Source organism: Pezoporus occidentalis, unplaced genomic scaffold, assembly GCF_034315485.1.
Source record: "Pezoporus occidentalis ecotype Australia unplaced genomic scaffold, CSIRO_AGI_Poc_V1 ctg182, whole genome shotgun sequence".
NCBI lineage: Eukaryota > Metazoa > Chordata > Aves > Psittaciformes > Psittacidae > Pezoporus > Pezoporus occidentalis.
Window position 1 is genome coordinate 282154 of NW_026913662.1, and position 20838 is coordinate 302991.

Genomic DNA, 20838 nt, shown 5'->3' on the forward strand with positions numbered 1-20838 from the left:
AGTTATTGTATCAATTCCAACGGCTAAGCATATAACCTCAAACATCAGATTACTGAAATAAGGACAGCTCAAACTGGTGAAGTGCTTGCAATTTAGGTCAAACAATTCTCATTTTCTCACAGTTTGCCCACACTAACGTACACACTGAGAGTGCAATTCATTTGTTAGATTGTACTTTGCCATTTGAGGTGCTGTAGTGCACCTTACTTGGAGTTCACCCACATGCCTTACACTTCTGGTCACTTGAATAAACCTTGTTAGCTCCTGTGATTACACTGACCAGAATATTTATTTCTTTTGTGGAATAAAACAGTGCATGGCAGGAACAGTCTACATGCAGACAATGTGGACACTAAAATTTAGATCTGGATCTGGAGCTGACTCCCACACCTTTACATTCCAATAATTTCCCGATTACCCTGCCAAATTCAGTAATTTACAGTTATTACTCATCTTTCATTGCTTACTTCCATTCCTAAGGCAGTTCAGCCGACTATAGACAGTGTCAGATTTTAATTGCCTTATTTCTTTATATGTTTAAATATTAATCCTATACATTGACCATATAAGAATACACAGAATGAAAACAGGTGTGCCATGTTTGACAACAGAATGCAACATATTTTTCCTGCCTTTATCTACTGTAATACTATCACCATTTTTTCCTGGTATTTATGTGTCCTTTCTGCTGCACATGCAGTCCATCTGGTTTGTCTTTTATCTCTGCATATCAATTCATTTACAGTACACTCACAATATAGCAAGAATATTAATTTTATCTCAATTTAATATCTAATATCTAATGAAGTAAATAAGACATGGTTAATGCAAATTTACATTATCTTATATATAAGACGCATAGTTACAGTACATCTTTGTATGATTTTTCAGAAACAAGCAGAAGGTTTCCTCATAAAATCTAATATCCTTTAGGTAAGTCCCATTGAGAAGAAAGATACCTGGCATGCTCATATTAGAAGATTTTATTAGTCTTGGAGAAGAAGTTACTGAAACAATGGAAAATAGGTTGGTTTGGTTTTTTTTTTATACCTTGGCTATAAATTTGCCAGACCTAAAGCATATGTGCTGCTTTTTTCTGATAATGTACACAGATATTTTTAGCACTTCACCTGTTCGTTCACTCTGGAGTGTGATGGCCCATGATGGATGAGAATCTTCACAATGTCTACATCTCCTCTCCAAGCAGCCAAGTGAATAGGAAAATAACCTTTATTATCTGCCACATTAGTTGATGCTTCATACTGAAGTAATTTGAGAACTATATCCCTGGAAAACAGGAAGTAAATCTAAAAATTGACAGGAAGATTATTACAAGTTTTTTTACATGAACATACATATGTTACCAAAGTTTTTACCCTGAAAACCCCCTGTATTTCAAGAGAAACAGCTATAAAAACAAAGATCAGTCATTTCTAAGAATTAAATAGATAGTAAAACATAGCCAAAATGTTATTAATTATAAAGTTTCTTACTTCCACGAATACCCATCAACACTGTTATCACTGGTTCTTTGTATCTGTTTATTTCAACAGGATCACCTGGCCATGGAATCATTATTAGAATTTGCCAGTCCAGGCCACATGCATGTCCCTCAAGCCAAACCTTCCTGGCACCAAAGGCAGAGAAGTACTCCTCTCTCCATCACTTCTGAGTTCTGGAGGCAGCAAGACAAGGGGGTAGCTTTATGGATATGCTTCTTGCAGTAAGGCTTAAGCAAGTTTTTCTTCTTTAAGGCATTATCTCAAAGATAGAGTAAACAATTTAATAAAGGCCTAGTTAGATATATAATATCTTCTCTGGAATAACTGCTTCTGCTTTCACTTCCCACATCCAGCTTCCTGAGAGAAGTGAGGAAAAAATTACTTGTAATATTTTAATTCTTATTATATTCCTCTCTGATTTTCAGTGTGGCTTACCATACATTAAATTAAAGATTAGTATAAACTGGCATATTGCATCCCTCTCCTTAACTTCAATAGTTGAACATAAAAATCAGCTGTGCAGTATGATCATGTTATCAAGTCTGTCAGAAAGTAAATAAATTTTGTCTTATCCCTCCATTTGTCTTCTCATAGCTTGACACAGTCAGGCCTCATTAGTTGTTAGGTTAATAGAATCTATGATCCAGTGTAGGCAGTTCCATACATATTTTTGCTGAATATGGAAACACTGGCTCTTACTGTTTTGGCTCAAAAAATCAGGGGAAGCGGGGAGCTCAATGCAGCCTACGCTACTACTAAAAGCTAAACCCTTGACTACAAATCAAGACAGAAGGTAAATCCCAAAGCAATTGTTCTTCCAACCTTCATGGCACCCTATTTAATTGCCTATCAAGAATAAAATGTGTCAAGTAAGAGTGAATACATCCAGGTCAAAAGAAACTCTCAATTGTATTCAGAAGATTTCATGGAGATACTGGAGTCATGTCTAGGCTTTGGGGGAGACTTTAAGTTGGATTTTGCTTACTCCTGACCAGGTCAAATATCATTAAAAGAAACAAGAAAAAGTAGCTCAACTACAGAAAGACTTGCTATACAGAAAGTTCCAGAAAAGTGCCTCCCAAGAGAAACTTTCTAGTACAAATAAGGTTTGAGAGACTTCTCATGTAATAATAGGTGGACTCGCAGTAGACAGTCTAATGAAAGCTCGAGATACAGCGTAGTTTGAAAGGGACACAAATCAAATGAAGCAGAAATTGAACTAACTAGGAAGAAAAAACAGGAAAAAAACCCAAAACCCTCCACAACTGCAATCTCTAGATAATGATAAACAGCAACTATTGGCAAGAGTCTGTTGCAAGATTCAAGCTACAAAATACAACCTAAATCTCCTTCATCCTTCAAGAATGTCCTGACCCATTACACTTCTCTAGGGCGAGTCTCTTTTAGCACTTTGTCAGAGCTTTTTCATTTTGTATAAATAAATTTCAGAGGGAAGGCTGACAGCCCTTAGCCTAGTAACATTACTGGGCTAACTAAAATTACTTAGGGAGGTTGAGATTCAAGTGCCTGCCCCAGATATTATTTAATTACTTATATAAAGCAGGATAGTTTCAAAAGAAAAGAGAACTATCCCAGAATAAGGGGAGGAGGAGAGAATTCATCACATACAATGATCAAACAAGCACCTGAACACTGGTGTCCAACAAGTATCCCACACAGAAATTACTGCTTTGGCCATTAATTCTTATGTTCTCACTTTTCCTGAAAAAAATTGAAATCTTGCAAGTTCACCCTAATTTAACATGTGAAAAATTAAAACTCCAAAAGTTTGCAAAAGACAAGAACTCCTAAGTGGGAAGGCTCTTGTGTCACAAGATTGCACCCAATATTGAATTTGAATATCAAGTTTCAAATCTGAAAGAGTGTGTAAAGCTATTTATTTGTTATTTGTGGTGATTAACGAAATTACAAACACCAGCTGTCTTTCCAATTCTCTTGCTGACAGTGCTACCATTGCAGCAGGATCTGTATGGATAGCAGATCAAGAACCATCATGATTTATCATGAAATGCCCCATGATGTATTGCAGTTTAATATAACAAGCTATAAATGTCAGTAACTGTTAAATATCCCACTGTGAGGGTAAGAGGTCATAGCAGCCAATAGCCATTGTAACCTTTCCAATAGCTGCAGTTTTATCTGTGGCTGTACCTAAGTCCACACCTTGAAGTTCCGTTTGGTCTGACTTCAGCAGAAGTTTGGCCAATGCTGTGTCTGAAAACACTATTTGGCTTTTGTATGTTTGGGATTTTATAGTTTATATTGCTACGATTCACTTGAAATCTTTAATAGATTCAGTGTTTATACAGTGATATTTTTACTTTCCTCGGTAACTATTGGTTTATAGTCACTATTAAACATATTAAAAGCAGCAATCTTTGCAAGCTAAGGCTTGTGCTTTTGTCAATCAAAAATGTGCAATGGCACAAAAACCAATCCATTAATGATAAACAAGAGAAATGTGATTTTCTCCCTTCTTAAAAAAGGCTGAGTTTAATAGACCATATTAAGGGCTTAGACTCAATTCCACAGAGGTAAAATATATGAATGGATTATTCTGCATCTTCCTACAGAACTGAAATTTTGGAAAGTGCACAATATCTATTTTAACAGTATCTTAATTTCATTTATTTATTCAGAAAAGAAACAAAAGATTAATCTGGTCTAAAGAAAATATACAGGTTTCTAGAATACAACTAAAATTTTAATTTTTCCAAGGAAGAATGCAAAAATTGTGAAATGAGTAAACAAAACATCTCATTATTATGGACTCATATGTTATCTTTTGGGCCGTCCAAAATCACATTAATGTTAGTGCAAATCACGCTTAATTTCAGTTGGGTTTTCATCAGTTCCTTATCTCCCACAGAGGAATAACCCAAAGCCTTACATTAAAATCTTCTTTAGTGAAAACCCAGTCAGTGTTAACACGGGCAGTTTACAAACAGGGTATCAGGACTGCAGTAAGTGGAGCAGCTCTTACCTTGGTTACAGTGAGGTACATCCCACTAGAACTTTATAGACCTCATTAGAATTTTTATTCTTGTTCTGCCTTAGTTACAACATGCGGTTGGCAGCATAATACAATAGAGGTAACGTAGCACGCAGCAACATGTAATACCAGAGGTAACACAGAACAAATAATAAGGTGTAATAACAAAATATATAGCGAGTTTCCACATAATTTACTGACATGTCAATACCTTAGAGTTCACCTGAACTGGTATGTCTGTGCAGTACCCCTTGGTGCAGATTTTGAAGGCTTTCCCCAAGACTGTTGAGATAGAATATATGTGTAGTAGCTTGAAGGGGCAGCAGGGAGGGAAAAGCTATGAGGTCCCATACAAGGTAATAGCTATTTTTGATTCTTTCAAGTGTATAACTACTGAATATTCTTATCATGTTACTTTGATGTTGATTAATCTATACGGTTTCATTTCATTATATTGCTTCCTTAAACATTCAATGTACTATACATGTGTAAGTACATACACAAGTATATTACAAAATTTTCTGTTGCAATTTCCTACCAGCTAAAAAGCATTAGAGCCACCACTACCAGTAACAATAATAAATTTACTCAAAATCAAGGAAGAATTTGGAAGAAACAGTATAGAATCAATAGATTCTAAAGTGCATTTCCTATTTGTCATTACTACATGCTGGTGTCAAAGTTAGTGTCAAAAATTCTTGTATTAATATATCCCACTGGAAATGAGATTATTTCAGTAAATCATGGATTGTCAACTTTCCGTGAAAATCTCAATGCTATGCTACCTGTTTTTAAATTATGCAGTTAAATAACATTTTACATGAAAACTAAATGTGAGGCACTTACTTGTGTCCATTTAAAGCTGCATGATGTAAAGCAGTATAACCTGAACTGTCTGTGCAGTTTATATTTGGTCCTCGCCAGATGCTGCAAATAAAGCACAATTGTAAAGTTAATTTTTTGGCTTGGCAAGTACAGAAATGTCAGAAATTTGATGTATAAATACTCTAAAGACTTCTGCAACAACCAAGAGACAAATTATCTTGAAAAGAACTTAAAATAGCAAATGTCATGTTGATATCAATATAATTTATTTATAAAAATAATTTTACACATTAATCTTTATGAACTTTATGTAGGGCAGTCTCAAAGACTAATGACTATTCTGTCATTTCACTAAGATCTGTTCTCCTACTATTAGTCTGGTAATTGCATTGAGGTTATAATCTGATTTTGCACTACTTTTTTCACAAAATGTATTCATTGACTTTAGGTCAGTTAGTCTAGATTCATACAAACATAAGATTAGTGAGAACCAATCATATCCTTTAAAGGAACAGTAAATATATTCTTTTTACTTGGCCTGATATTTTAGCTCCCATTTAACCAATTACATTTTGGAATAAATTACATATATACAAAACAAAAGTTTCCTTTTTGTTGTTGTTTTTATTTCTGCATTATACATCACTTATTTTTACAGTCAGCTTCCTTATATAACTCATGTAACTAGTTTCACTATCTATTGTGGAATCTTCACAAAGCAGTAAAGAAGATTTTTTTCTTTCAAAGTAGAAAAATGTGACTGCTAGTCTACGAGAACAAACAAAAACCCCAAATCCTGAAAACTGGATACCAGAGGCATATTGAATCCCAACAGATTTTTCTCTGACTACATCTGAATGCTTTCTGAAAGCATTTTTTTAGTGTCACAGAGTTTTCGACCATTAGTATTACAACTTCCAGAACACAAGATTATGAGTCTTGAATTACAATGTTTTTTTTTAGCTGCTAATACAGTGTCAAACAGTCTTAGGAAAGTTGTATTTTCCCTTCACTCCATACCTTAGAATCAGTTGCTGCAGTTTAGAGAAAATAATCTGAAGCTAATAGGTAAAATGAGTTCTTCATACTGGCTTTTTTCATGATCTACATCAGTAAAATGACATGCATGCTAAATGAATGCTTTTAAAGAATTCTTTACTACTGAATCTGTATTTTATTACCTATGGAATATTGATGTTGTAGACTGGTGTTTTTTTCACTGTGTGTGTTTGAACGATTAGCTCATAAATTTAAGCAGTCGTTTCCCATAAGTAATACGACATGCATACAGATTATTTGTGCAATACATTATGTTCTGCACTGAGGAAAATTCTACTTTGTGCTGTGTGCCTCACCTCTCCCTGAAATTTAATTTCTTGCAAAGAAGCAGAAACTGAATTTTTGTTTTTTTTTTATTTTTTAATCTGCTCAGAAGTCTACAGATGTTTCTTTCTATGAAAGGCAACTTCAAGTTAGGAAAGTCACTCTAATCTTTCCAATTAAAAGAAATTATCTTAACTTCATGATGGAGTAAAAATTGAGCCCTTGAAACAACAGTTCCTCCATAATAGATATACACCATTTATATGACAGAGACAGGTTAAACTTATCTATTGGGATGCATAAAGCCCTTATCTATTGATATTCTATAACCTCGTTTATATTTTTACATAAAACTTTATTATTTTAAATATTAAAATAATCACATAAACAACCAGCATATTCATTTACTTGGTTTTGCTTACTTGCTTGCTTAGGTTTAAGTTGTTACAATTTGCCTTTTGGTTGTTCTTTCAAAATGCAACAAATCCATGAGTTGATATATTGCTCATGATGAATTAGGCCCTTAAGCCCTCCCCCAGAAAACCAAGAAAAACCTAGTTCTTTTCTCCCCTAATTCTATCCTTTAATCCACACGCTCATAATCAGAATTTGGTTATCAAACTAAAGAACACAAGAGACATGAACACATCTTGGCTGCAGCTTTTCCTTTGGGCCTGTGCAGAAATCCCCTCCTAGGCAGTCATACATTGCTGTAGTATTGCAACATTATTTTGCGCAAAATGGATGCAGGTTCAGTAAATATACTGGTTATTTATGCTTTAATAACTGAAAACTAAGTTCAAACTGGACAGCCTGTGAATAGAAATCCTTACACCCTAAAATTCCCAACTGTGCTGAATAGTTTGCCTAAAGCTCTTCTGTAAAAAGATACAACAGGACAAAAGTCTAGTGGCACATTAGCTCCATAAAAAATATATGACTTCAGAGAAAAGTGGGGTGCAGAAAGAGGAAAAAGTCTAAAGAGCCCTTCTCTGGCATCACCATCACAGAAAATATATGAGAAATTATTAAATGTATTATCTGTGTATTAAAACACTTCAACAGTTATTGTGAAAGTGACATTAAGGAGAACCTGGAACAAAACAAGTTACCACTGAACCTCCAGAAAAGAGTATTTCTTTCACAGAAGATCAGAAGCTCTTTGGATTACCATTAATATTGAACGTTCTCAAAAACAAGTTTCTCCTAATTCTTTGATGCAGTAAAAAATCAGACTTCTTAATTTTACATGCATTAATAAGTTAGGATTTTTTTCCCTATGTACATTAGCAAATTAGGAAAATCTATCACTTGATGAATTTTAAGAGAGTAACCAAACCTACTTTTTGTGCAAAAAAAAAAAATCATTTTTCAGTCAATGATGAATTAAAACGCTGAATTAAAACATAATCATCAATTAGTTTCTTCCATTTTTTCTTGCCAAAGTGAGGCACAAAGAAACTTCAGTCTGTTATGCTACTTAAACCATTGCCAACAGCAAAAAGACCTTCTTATTATAGTTTGCTGTCACTGTGGACAAAGAACACTGACCTTTTGAATTGATGTCATACATTAATTGGAAATACTCTTTACTTGGTAAGAAAATTAACATTTTTTTCTCTTTTGTGAGCTGAGTACATGCAAGAAGTACATGCATTTCAAAGCTGACATGAAAATGACAGACTAAAGAAAAAGATGGGTAGTTGATTGGTATTCTGCAATGTTTTTTGCTATATGGAAAAAATAATAGGGAAGTCATTTTTTCACGCAAAAGCAAGGAAATCAGAAGTTAATTCTGCTAATTTTAATCACACAGGAAGACTCCCTATCAACAGTACAAGAACCATGCATACATGCACAGAATGTCTGTCACAAGTTTGAATGTTTCCATTGTATCTCCACTCTGTACTTTTTATATATATATATATATATATATGTATATATTGTTATGTGTGCACTAATATTTGTGACCTTTGTATGGTAGTTTTGACAAGGTGAAAGGAAAATATTTTTGGTAAAACAATAATATGAGTCCGTAAAATCCACAGAAAGGTGCCTGATGACATCAGTGTCTGTCAGCCCATTGGTTTCACTTAAACCTTAGCTGACAGCTGTCTGGTAACTCTCTTTTGATTTTTTTTCTTCTCTGCAGCAAGAAAGATTACACTGTCTAGGTGGAATCAGTTGCTCCAGAGGAGATGGATAGAGCATGGTGTTCATCACTGCATATTTTAGGGTCTAAACCCTGTTGAGAGCTGACAGAGGGTTAGCATATACCTAGTTCTCATCCCTCCTACTCTTGTCCCCACCTTCTTTCCCAAGTCTTCAGCATCTTTGGAAGCTCTTCCTAGAGAACCGCTGGCTCTTCAGGACAATAAAAGTAGTGAAGCTGATCTTGCCAGGCCAGTTTTAACTGTGGGAAATCCTAAACTTACTTTGCATTGCTATAGTACTGCAACATTATTTCCTACAAAATTAATGCAGGTTCAGTAAATGTACTGTTCCCACCGATGTTGTTGGCAACCAACCAACCAGCTCAGATAAATTTAGATTCCACACTGTTCCTGTGTCCCATAGAATAAATAGGTATTAAAGGAATTTGTGCTGTTCTGAGCCAAAATCTTCCAAAGTTTCCAGGTTTACTGTTGTTAATAATGTTGTTAAATTGTCAGAAACACATTGCATAAAGTTATTAAAGCACATAGCCAGGCTCCTATGTTCATTAGTGCTCTGCCTATGTTCACACACATTTTCAGTCATGTAAACTGAACTTATACAAAATATATGAACAGTTTTACAGAGCATTTTTGAAAATGCAATTTGTTACACAATAATATGTATCATCAGTTATTCAGACACAAAATAATAATGTTACTGACTGTGAACAGCAGCAAAGCATTCTCCATTTTGTGTACAAACTGCCAACCATGTTGCCCTAACCTATATAAATTAATTGTTACTTATCAAATATAGAAATGTTTCATTTTAGTAAATGTGATACCTTCTTTTCCGACAGAGTCCTCTCTGATGGAATCCAGTGCTATGTAAGATATACAGTAAAAAGAATGTATGACTTTTTCTTGTATGGCTTTACCTATATTTACACTACTTTGCTGAATTTGAGATACATTTTAAAATTACTTCAAGGAAAATAAATTCAAATATCTGTCTTTAGTGACACTAGGAAAAAAAAACTTTTAGAAAAGTATGTACATGGAAAAACATCACCCAAAAATGCATTGTAAGAGTCTTTTTGAGCAACTGCAGCTGTATGTCTTAACAAAAGTGGATGATGTCTTGAGTAAGGCTATCTTGCGTCTTCTTTCCAGTATTAAAAACAGCTGCTGCCTGTAGCAACTGAGAATTAAAAGTGAAAAATAAAACTACTACTAATAAAAAATATAATTATTAACTTAAAAATTAAACAGGAGAAGGGCAGGGGGATTATCAATCCAGTTAACACTGCTTCTTTAAAGCTGATTGTATATATAATTCCAATTGTTCATTTAAGTGCTTTTTGTTGTATTAGTCTGAAATGTGACTCCAAACCATTTCATTTTTGAATGCGTGGAATGTGTTTATCTCATTTTGATTCCTGCTCTTCAGTTGTGTCAATATGAATAATACAACAAAATCTGTGGTTAACTAATCCATGGGATTAAGTATGTCATTCGAGTTCAGGCTCTAAAACATCTTATTCCAGTTGTTTTCTTTAACCTTGATCTGTTTACAGCCTTGGCCATAAATAGCGTAAGTCTGGAAAACTGAGGAATATCACTGAACTGTGATTTTATTTCCATATTGATTCTGTTCAATTGGTAAGTGGGTTCTATTTAATATGAAATACTGAATATAGTAAATATTATGAGGGTTTTTATTATATAACACCTACTTATTACTATACTCAAGAGTGGTTCCTATATAAATAGGTCTCAGTTCTACACAGTGGTCTCATAATGAGGTAAAGTTATTTACACAAGCTACTTCTCCCTTCAATAACTTAGGCAAAATTTTATCTCTTAGTGAGAAACTGAGTCTGTGTATCTAGGGACTGTTACCTTGAAGCCTCCTAACAGCTGAATATCATACATAAATTTCATTGCAAGAATGCATTGCCTGTGATCAAAACAGATATGAGAACAGATAGGTTATTCTTCCTCTCTATGGATGCATGATCAAGTTAATCCAATGAACTTTATTTCAGCAAAAGCTAGGCTTTTAAAAGATTGCTACCTGTATAAAATGTGCAGATATGGCCTACACATTTAAGATTAAGATTTATAATGGCAATATGAAATTACTATTGGAATGGAGTGCAGATAATAACTAAAGGCAAATCCAGCCTCCACCTTTCTTTGCCAATGAAGATATCCAGAGATAATGGAAATTTTCCTGTGCAGCATATGTGTAAGATACAAAGATTCTGCTCAGATATCAGCATTCCCTTCCTATCAAGGAATTATGTATTTCAACATAGAAACTGAAGAACAAGTTGGGATAAGCTAAGAAAGCCATTTGATTCCTCACTATTCTCAGGGAGATATATCAAACATTCACAAAATATACCACTGGGCTACTTCAGGGGTGTCTATCTGTGATGCTAGGCCTCTCTGAAAACCAGAAAAAGGTTTCTTTTTCCCAGCTGTCGCAGAAACCTCCAATATACATATAACCCCTTTTGAATGTTAACTGGGAACAGAAATGTGAAAATAAATTAGAAAAAGAAGAGTCACTACCATCTAGTCTATCTAGGGCATAAAAGTATCAATAACTACATCATAACACTCACGCTGAGCATTCCTGGTGTATCTGTTGTGATTGAACTCTGAATTAAGTTTTCCTCTTGAAAACCTGTCTAAGGAATGCTATGTGCAGTAATAGAAATATCCATGAAGATGGATATCAAGCGGCACACAAGGAGAAAAAATTCATAAACTCACAACATTATGAATTTAGCAATACTGCAATGTTTATTTTCTGTGGGTCATGTTTGTTTCCTCCATGAAAAGCTATAACAATAGTTGGTTAGAAAAAGATCTTTTTCCAAATACACAAACATCAGGATCAGCAGTTAAAGTGCTAACAGAAGCATAGAAGCAAAAAGGGCAATTTAAAAAATTGCATACACAAAAGTAGAACAGAAGCATCATGTCTAACAATGTAAGGCTCAAAATGAGTATCTTACCTGTAATTACTGCTTTTCAGGTTTTGTGAAATATCACTGCTAAACTAACACTGAGATTTAACCAACTACATCTGCCCAGACCCAAATTTGGTGTAGGGTGGCAGCATTTAAAAGAATACAAATAACCTTAACGCCAAATAGGTAACCTAGTATACTTGCTCATTACCATTCTTGCTGCTACTAACTATATTTGCAGAAGGACAAGGCTAGTACAGTCATTAAGCCAATCTGCCATCCACACTTTCTCCAGTGAAAAGGACTAAGAAAAGACTGATTCTAAGTAACAGAAGCCCAGTGCGTGTGGTGGAGGAGAGGCAGAATACCAGGCATAGAGATGCAAAAGTCCTGGATATCCAGAACACCCCTAGCCATGGTAAGTATCACAGAATCAATGCGACTTTTGACTCACAGAGTCAATGTGGCCTTATCCTTTGAATAACCTTAGAATAAAAGAAGAATTGCAACTGAAAGAAATAGAAATGGTCTTATGAAAGCATATTTTGATACTGTTAGGACTAAAGAACCAATCCCAAAGGAACTTCTGAGCCAAGAAATTACAGAACCTGTAGATGAGGACATAGTAATTGTGAAGTACCCAAAGAACAGGCTAGAACAGCACTAAGATAATAGAAACTATACAAAAATTCATAACTGTGAGTTAGATAAACAGCTCCTGCATACATCCACAAAGGAGCATAGACAACAGCAGGTGGGAGAATCAAGACATATCCTGACCCAACTATTCTCATACTCATCAGGAAGAGCCATCAACACATTAAAGACCCATCCTTACAAGTCCAGCAGCACAATGGCAGGCAGGAACCCAAATTACAGACTCAGAGGAAGAGACACCCTATTGGGGCCCCTCCCAGGGCTGTCCTGTGACAATCTCCAATCCATTGTCCAGGACTGACAGACATTGAGGCAATGCTGGAGCGTATTACAGGCTGAAAGGTGCTCCTGTCTAGAGATATGGGACACATGGGAGCAAGACTTCCTATGGGATGTTTAGGGAGGAACCAAAACCAGGGAAAGGGATGGATTCAGGTGATTTGGAGAGGAACATGTGTGACAAAATAGAGGGATAAGGGGAAAAAAGGGGCAGATCACGTATATATAGTTAGTCTGCAGTACAATAGTCTGGCCATGTTCTGCTCTCAATCATATTAAAATCCATTTCTGTTTTCCTGGGTGAGGGACTCTATTCTGTGTGCATGTATACATATATACAAACATATGTATACGCATGCCAGACACTGGGTTAGACAGTGGGTGAGCAAGCCTATGTGTCCTTGTTGCCAGAAACTGGAGCAAAGGAGGCTCTAGGTACCAGAAACTGAAATGGGACCATGCGACAGAAGGCCTGTGTATCCATGGAGCCTGCAACTATAAGGAGCGTGGGTGTGTGAGACAGTGTGGTCGCTGGTGAAGATCTAGCTGGACTAGTCAGCAGGTGAAGTAGCCTGGGAGGCAGGTGTGTGCCTGCATGTCTCTGAGGCTGAGACCACACAGGGAGCTGGCTGTCACATGAGACCAGGGTGAAGGTTAGATTTTGCAGACCAAAACATGAGCAACAGGCTTTTGCAGAAGTCACAAATATTATCTTGGAGGTTTAGCCAACTTTGAACATCTGTATTAAAAAAATACTAGAGAAAAAAGTGGTGTTCTAAGGCAGATTTGGGCCAGTGGGAGGTGTGTTCTAGGAGTCTGCAGATTAGACAGCCTGTGCATAAGTACATGCAAATTTAGATAGGTTTAGTTTGAGAAAGAATATACCTAGAAAAACATGTTGACGAGCACTGTCTCTCCAGTTAAGTAGTTTGTATGGTAAAAACTAAACAAATTAAACCTGAACTAAAGTCACATGAACTAGCTTAAGTGAACTAGAACTCTGTTTACTTCAAGTTGGAATCAATTTCATTTGAAGGCATTTAATTTTATTCTTATATGTATATATTTATATATATATTCATATATATTCTTATATATTAATAGTTATATCAGCTTAAATGTTATAAAAAGGTAACATGTAAAGGAGAAGTACTTTGACCTCTTAATGTTGTCACACAAATGAACAGGCAATAAATTAGTCATGCTTTATCAAAATGATCAGTCATATATAAGGTCACTTTGCATTTGACCTGTATCTAACCAGCCTGGCTTCATCATTCTTTATGGACTACTCATCTGCAAGTACACTGGCTGTGTACACTGCATAATACTATGGCTATATTCAGAAAGCAGTATGTTCCTAGCTAATACTGGTTAGCTTTGCCTTCTCCTTGCAGTCAAGACCAATTTGCCTGCAGTAGCTAAAACAGAGAAAGCTTTTATCAGTTATGACAGCAGGGTTCCTCTGTATTCCAGTTGTCTACAGGGACAAGCGGGGATTTTGCTCAGTTCATAGTGAACCTTAGTAACTCCAGCTTGTCAATGATGAGTCAGACAGATTCTTGGATCCACTCCAGAATTCTGCCCTTGAAAATAATTCAGTCATCCTGATAGGAAAAAAATGTTAACTCTCATTTGGCATCGTTTTGCACAAGAACACTGTGAGAACAACTACTGACTAAATTATGAAAATACCCAGTCCAAAACGAGATCAGCAGGCAGCTTCTTTAACATATACATGAATGATTTTACTACTGAACCATGTTTTGAAACTGCTGTCACTGATGTCTCCATGCATGATCTTACATGATCTGAACAATCTGCAGTGATGAGTATGGCTAATGCTAAAGATCAATGCATCACATTATTCCTATAGAGGGTAGCTCCACACCCTTTGTAACATGAGTTGAGGCTCCCTATATATATATATATGAGGTAGATGGGTTCTACAAATTTGCTGTGAATCAGACCTATATGCTTTGTGTAAGATCCATTGATCAAGATCAACCAGGAACAAGGATCCATTGCGTTAGATAATGTCAGGCTATACAATAAAGACAAGTAATCAGACATACTTGACTTTTCTCAGTGTATATACAATACATAAAATACATAAATACATACATATATTGAACTCCCTTTATAAATAAATTCTCTGTTCCTTCAACTCTTCCCAGACAACTGCTATTTAGTGAAACTATTAAACAATAATTATTTTTCTGTAAGCACAGCAGTGGAAGTGGATCTTCTGAAGGTTTTTGAAAGCCCTTGCATATCTCATGATTGAAAGATGTACTTGCGTGAATATACTTATGAACATTTAAGTACAGTATATAACATCAGTATTTTCTTTGGAAGAACAGAACATGTTCTCAGATAGAACACTCCGACTTCTTTTGTAAAAGTTAGATGATGCTAAAATAAAAAAACCCACACTAATATTTCTCATATCAAAACCAAACTGAAGTAAAGCCCCATTTCTCTTTCTCTCAAGAATACAGATACAATGGTGCATTTTATTAGGAGAGCTATTCCTTCAGCCATTCTTTTTCCTAATTCAACTGACCTTGGATCTTTAGTAAGAAAAGTTATAGAGTTTTTTCCAGAATACATTTTTGTAGGTTCAACATAGCATTCCTATCCATCATAAATTCATGGTGTTTGCAATTTTAAACATATTCTTATCACAGGCAGGCAAAGTCAGTATTTACTGTAAAAGGAGATTTTAAAACCTCAGAATGATTAATTATGCATACCGGAACACTTACTGACACTTGTTTAAATGGAATAAAAATTCCTGAAGCTCTGGCACTGGAAGCAGTGCTGGGAAGAGTAACAATATATATCACCAATTTTGAAATATGAATGCTGTTAGAACTATGACCTCATTCCAGAATTAAAGATTGTTCATCACAGAAACCAACCTGAGATGAGAGTCATTGTTATATCTCTAGGACACACAGAACAGAACTTGGTTCTACGGTCTGCAACTCAGCTGGCTTTAATAACCTTGCCCTTTCTAATCTGGGTTTCCTCAAAAGTAGAGTAATCCTATCAGACACCAGCAAAATAGACACCAGAAAAAATACATGATTCCATTTCCTCTCAATCCTTGAAGCTAATCCCACACCTTATTCCCAGTTTACGCTGAGATATAAAAAGAGATTCAGAAATCAGCCTATGGCAGTTTTAAACCCTGAATCAATGAAATCAATCACTAACTATCTTGACGAATGAGAATGTAACAGATGTAAGAGTCTGATATTTTGTGTTTACATCCAAATGGTATTACATAAACCATCCACATGATTTCCCATATTCTGAGTTCAAAGCTTCCATATTTTAATCTCATAACAGCAGCAACAACCTCTAACCCTTTTGGACAACCTGCTATAAACTTAACCTACACTCAGAAAAGTGAAAGAGTGCAACTCCAGCAACTAACTTCCAAAATATGAATGCTGAGATATTAAGGCTCTTGAAGTCTATCAATGACCTATAACATACAAACAACATATTTGTGTTATTTTATTGTAGAATAAATTTCTTTTATTTATTGTAGAATACTTCTTCAGTTACTCAGACTCTACAGCCCCAAGCTGACAATGAGCAAGGCAGAGAACATTAGAGGCCTGCAACAGTACAGTTTTGCAAGGTAACTGAAAGTAAGCTAGATCAAAATGAATTCAGAATAGTACTAAAACCCCTTCCTATCCATAACATAAAATATTAAACAATCTGAGTCTGTTCTCTGGAGTAACACAGTTTCAAAATTGAGGTGCACTTAATGTCTTTGCTAGAATGCTCGCAGAAAGTATCTGCATGTTACCTGGCTGCATCAAAGTGCTAACCCTTATTCTTTCCATCAGCATTATATTAATTTTGTTAACAAGAACACAACCTAGGAAGGACATTTGAAAGATAAAGACATATATGACAAAGACATGATAGAAATTATAGTTACTGCACAAAAAAAATAATAATAGCACCTGTTCAGATTACAACCCTTCAATTCTTTCTTTATGTCTCTCAACTGGATTAACATGTTCAATAACAATCATGATTAGTGTGAAATTAGTTATTGCAATAAGCACAACTAAGCAAAACCAATCCACTGATCATGTTTTCTCAGAGGCTTAAACACTGTGTTACAGAATGGTAATCATTATTATCAGACATACTGCATAACTTAAAAAATGGAATCTCGCAACATCCAAACTTTAACACACAGAGCTATTATAAAATGATGTGTTTAAATGCTGTTGGCACAGTATAGAAAATCTGGATAAGAAAGATATTGGATGAAACTGGTTCTTTGGTACAAAATTACTAAACCAAGAAATGTTATTAACTAAGGAGAGTTTGAATATAAATCCATCTTGTGCTCAAATTAATCAGAATGGTAAGACAAAAAAAGGTTTCCAACTATAAAAATATAGAATTGATGCCTTAATTTCTCCTCTTAGCAATATTTCATGCCTGAAATAAATAATATCAAAACAGAAGTGTGCTACAGAACATGCATTTCCTTTGCTGTGCTTTGCCAACAGAGGTCAGAATTACCTCAGGAGCATCAAAAGCATTATTATGATCATGACTGGAATTTATCAGCACAAAATAACTTTCAAAAAGACAAATAACATGCATTAACTAGAAAGGTTAAAGTTTCACAACTTTACATATTACAAAGGTCTTCCAAAACTTCTGGGTAAGTAACAAGAATATATCACCACTTAAAAGTTCATGAACTGCGCTACTGAAATAATTAAAAAGATCATACCCATCATATCACCAAAAAAAATATTTGGTAGGATGTACTAGTAAGCACTTGGACTACTCAGAAAAAAAATAGTCATCCAACATGATGCCTTTTATTGAACAAAATGATTTATGACACATAGCTTAGAAGGCAAAATGTAATTACAGTAAAAATATTCACTAAATCAGTGGTCTATTTATGTTAGAATTCCCTATTCAAATCCATTAGGAGTTATTGTTTCTATTCTATTTAAAAGCCTTATCAAATGTAGAAATTAAATCCAAGACTAAGAGGTTTAAATGACACAGAAGCTTCTACTACAAAGGAAGATTTTTGCTACAAGCTCAGGAGTGTTGCATCCCAACCAGAAGGAAGTGCAGCAGGAGGGCCAGGAGACCTCCTTGGATGGATGAGGAGCTCCTGAGGAAAATTCAAATGAAAAAAGAGGCTTATAATATGTGGAAGCAAGGACAGGTGGCATGGGAAAAGTACAAGGATGCTGTCCGGGAAGCTAGGGACCAGGTTAGGAAAGCTAAGGCCCAGTTAGTATTAAACTTAGCTAGAGGTATTAAAGATAACAGGAAGGGATTCTACAAGTACATAGCAAATAAAAAACGGACTAGGGAGAATGTGGGCCCCCTCACGAATGTGGGACCCCTCAGAAAGCTCTTGGGAGAACTGGCTACACAGGATTTGGAGAAGGCTGAGGTTCTGAATGACTTCTTTGCCTCGGTCTTCACTGGCAAAGGCTCTGACTACACCACCCAAGTCTTGGAAGGCAGACGCAGGGACTGTGAGAATGAAGACCTGGCGCCCACTGTAGGAGAGGGTCTGGTTCGAGACCATCTTAAAAATCTGAACGTGCACAAGTCCATGGGTCCTGATGAGATCCATCCGCGGGTCCTGAAGGAGCTGGAGAATGAAGTTGCGAAGCCGCTGGCCATCATATTTGAAAAATCATGGCAGCCAGGTGAAGTTCCCGATGACTGGAAAAAGGGAAATACAACCCCCATTTTCAAGAAGGGGAAAATGGATGACCCGGGGAATTACAGAGCAGTCAGTCTCACCTCTGTGCCTGGCAAAATCTTGGAGCAGGTTCTCCTGGAAGGCATGCTAAGGCACGTGAAAAACAACAAGGTGCTTGGTGACAGCCAGCATGGCTTCACTAAGGGGAAATCCTGCCTGACCAATTTGGTGGCCTTCTATGATTGGGCTACAGAACTGATGGACAGGGGTAGAGCAGTTGATGTCATCTACCTGGACTTGTGTAAAGCATTCGACACTGTCCCACACGACATCCTTGTCTCTAAATTGGAGAGACATCAATGTGATGGATGGACCACTTGGTGGATAAAGAACTGGCTGGATGGCCACACACAAAGAGTTGTGGTCAATGGCTCAATGTCCGGCTGGAGACCAGTAACAAGTGATGTCCCTCAGGGATCGGTGTTGGGATAGGTCTTGTTTAACATCTTTGTCGCTGACATGGACAGTGGGATTGAGTGTGCCCTCAGCAAGTTTGCCGATGACACCAAGCTGTGTGGTTTGGTTGATACGCTGGAGGGAAGGAATGCCATCCAGAGGGACCTTGACACGCTTGTGAGGTGGGCTGCCAACCTCATGAAGTTTAACCATGCCAAGTGCAAGGTCTTATACCTGGGTCGGAGCAATCCCAGGCACAGCTACAGGTTGGGCAGAGAAGAGATTCAGAGCAGCCCTGCAGAGAAGGACTTGGGGGTGCTGGTCGATGAGAAAATGAACATGAGTCGGCAGTGTGAGCTTGCAGCCCAGAAAGCCAACTGTATCCTGGGCTGCATCAAAAGGAGTGTGACCAGCAGGTTGAAGGAGGTGATCCTGCCCCTCTGCTCTTGTGAGACCTCACCTGGTGTATTGTGTGCAGTTCTGGTGTCCTCACCATAAAAAGGACATGGAACTGTTGGAAGACGTCCAGAGGAGGGCCACGAGGATGATCAGGGGGCTGGAGCACCTCCCGTATGAAGACAGGCTGAGAAAGTTGGGGCTGTTCAGCCTGGAGAAGAGAAGGCTGCGTGGAGACCTCATAGCAGCCTTCCAGTATCTGAAGGTGGCCTATAGGGATGCTGGGGAGGGACTCTTCATGAGAGACTGTAGTGAAAGGACAAGGGGTATCGGGTTAAAACTTAAACAGGGGAAGTTTAGATTGGATATAAGAAGGAAATTCTTTCCTGTGAGGGTGGTGAGGCACTGGAATAGGCTGCCCAGGGAGGTTGTGAATGCTCCATCCCTGGCAGTGTTCAAGACCAGGTTGGACGAGGCCTTGGGTGATATGATTTAGCGTAAGGTGTCCCTGTCCACAGCAGGGGGTTGGAACTAGATGATCTTAAGGTCCTTTCCAACCCTAATTATTCTGATTCTATGATTCTAAGATCTGGCTGATATAGAGCTTCAAGCAGCTTAAAAAGAACAAAAAAAAAAACCCAAATATTTCTAGATGTGTCTAAAGTGAACACTATGTTTCTCAATTCTACAAAAACAATGAAATACTCAGAAAGAAACTAAGCATTCTTTGTACCTCAAATAGTTCTACTGGTGCGTGTTTTCTAGAAAATGAAGCAGCCATCTACACTGTAAGTATTGCAAGTTTTCTGTTCAGTTGCAGCCCCATGGATTATAAACTTTTCAGCAATCTTAAAATAAAAATGCTAAATTTGGGGAGAATATTTCTAGAATGTTAACTGAATAATCTTGTCATCTTTCTGCTCCTCAAAATAGAACTGATAGGACACTCCACAAAATCTGTTTTGGCAGATACCTTTATGTAAAATATATTATAAGACTCAGCCATTACAGGAATAATTTAATGTTCTTTCTGAGCTGCCTCACTGGTAAAAGATATCTGGAGAACTCAAATTTGGGTGCAAATATTCCTTCCAATACCACAGAGCTTGAGAAACATTGGAGAAGAGATCCCAATTCCACAATAAGTCACCATGGAAAATGGTTTATCCCAACACTCCCTATAATCTACTATTAGCACCATGGTAGATACAGGACTCGAGAAACAATTACTAAGATTTGTTCAGCTGTGTTTAATATAAACAGTGTTCCTAGCTCTTTATATAATATGGCAATGAAAGAACAATCCCTGACTAAATATCTTAGGTCCTAAGCTAAATGCAACATGTAAGGATAGACTGGCCTAGAACATGAAAAGGGTACGTCATACACTAAAACCAGTTATGAAAAGCAATGATGAGATGGCAGATTCCATCTTGTTCTCCTTCCCTTATATATATAAACCATATTTATTTTGGGTTTTTTACATTAAAGTTCATTAAACTTTCATTTTCAGAGAGGAATG

The 20838-nt window shown here is 36.5% G+C and overlaps 1 protein-coding gene across 5 annotated transcripts in view; it reads right to left on the reverse strand.

Moving 5' to 3' along the window:
* LOC134162035 (ankyrin repeat and sterile alpha motif domain-containing protein 1B-like) overlaps positions 1-20838 on the reverse strand; it is a 309404-nt gene that overhangs the window by 252258 nt on the left and 36308 nt on the right. For all 5 annotated transcript variants that reach the window (XR_009964170.1, XM_062615455.1, XM_062615451.1 and 2 more), the window contains exons 2-3: positions 5362-5442; positions 1131-1287 (exon numbers count right to left, since the gene is read on the reverse strand). Coding sequence is in view for 4 of the 5 variants with exons in the window: in XM_062615455.1 (XP_062471439.1) it covers positions 1131-1287; positions 5362-5442 (238 nt within the window). In the remaining variant the exon portion in view is untranslated. The remainder of the gene's footprint in view (positions 1-1130; positions 1288-5361; positions 5443-20838) is intronic.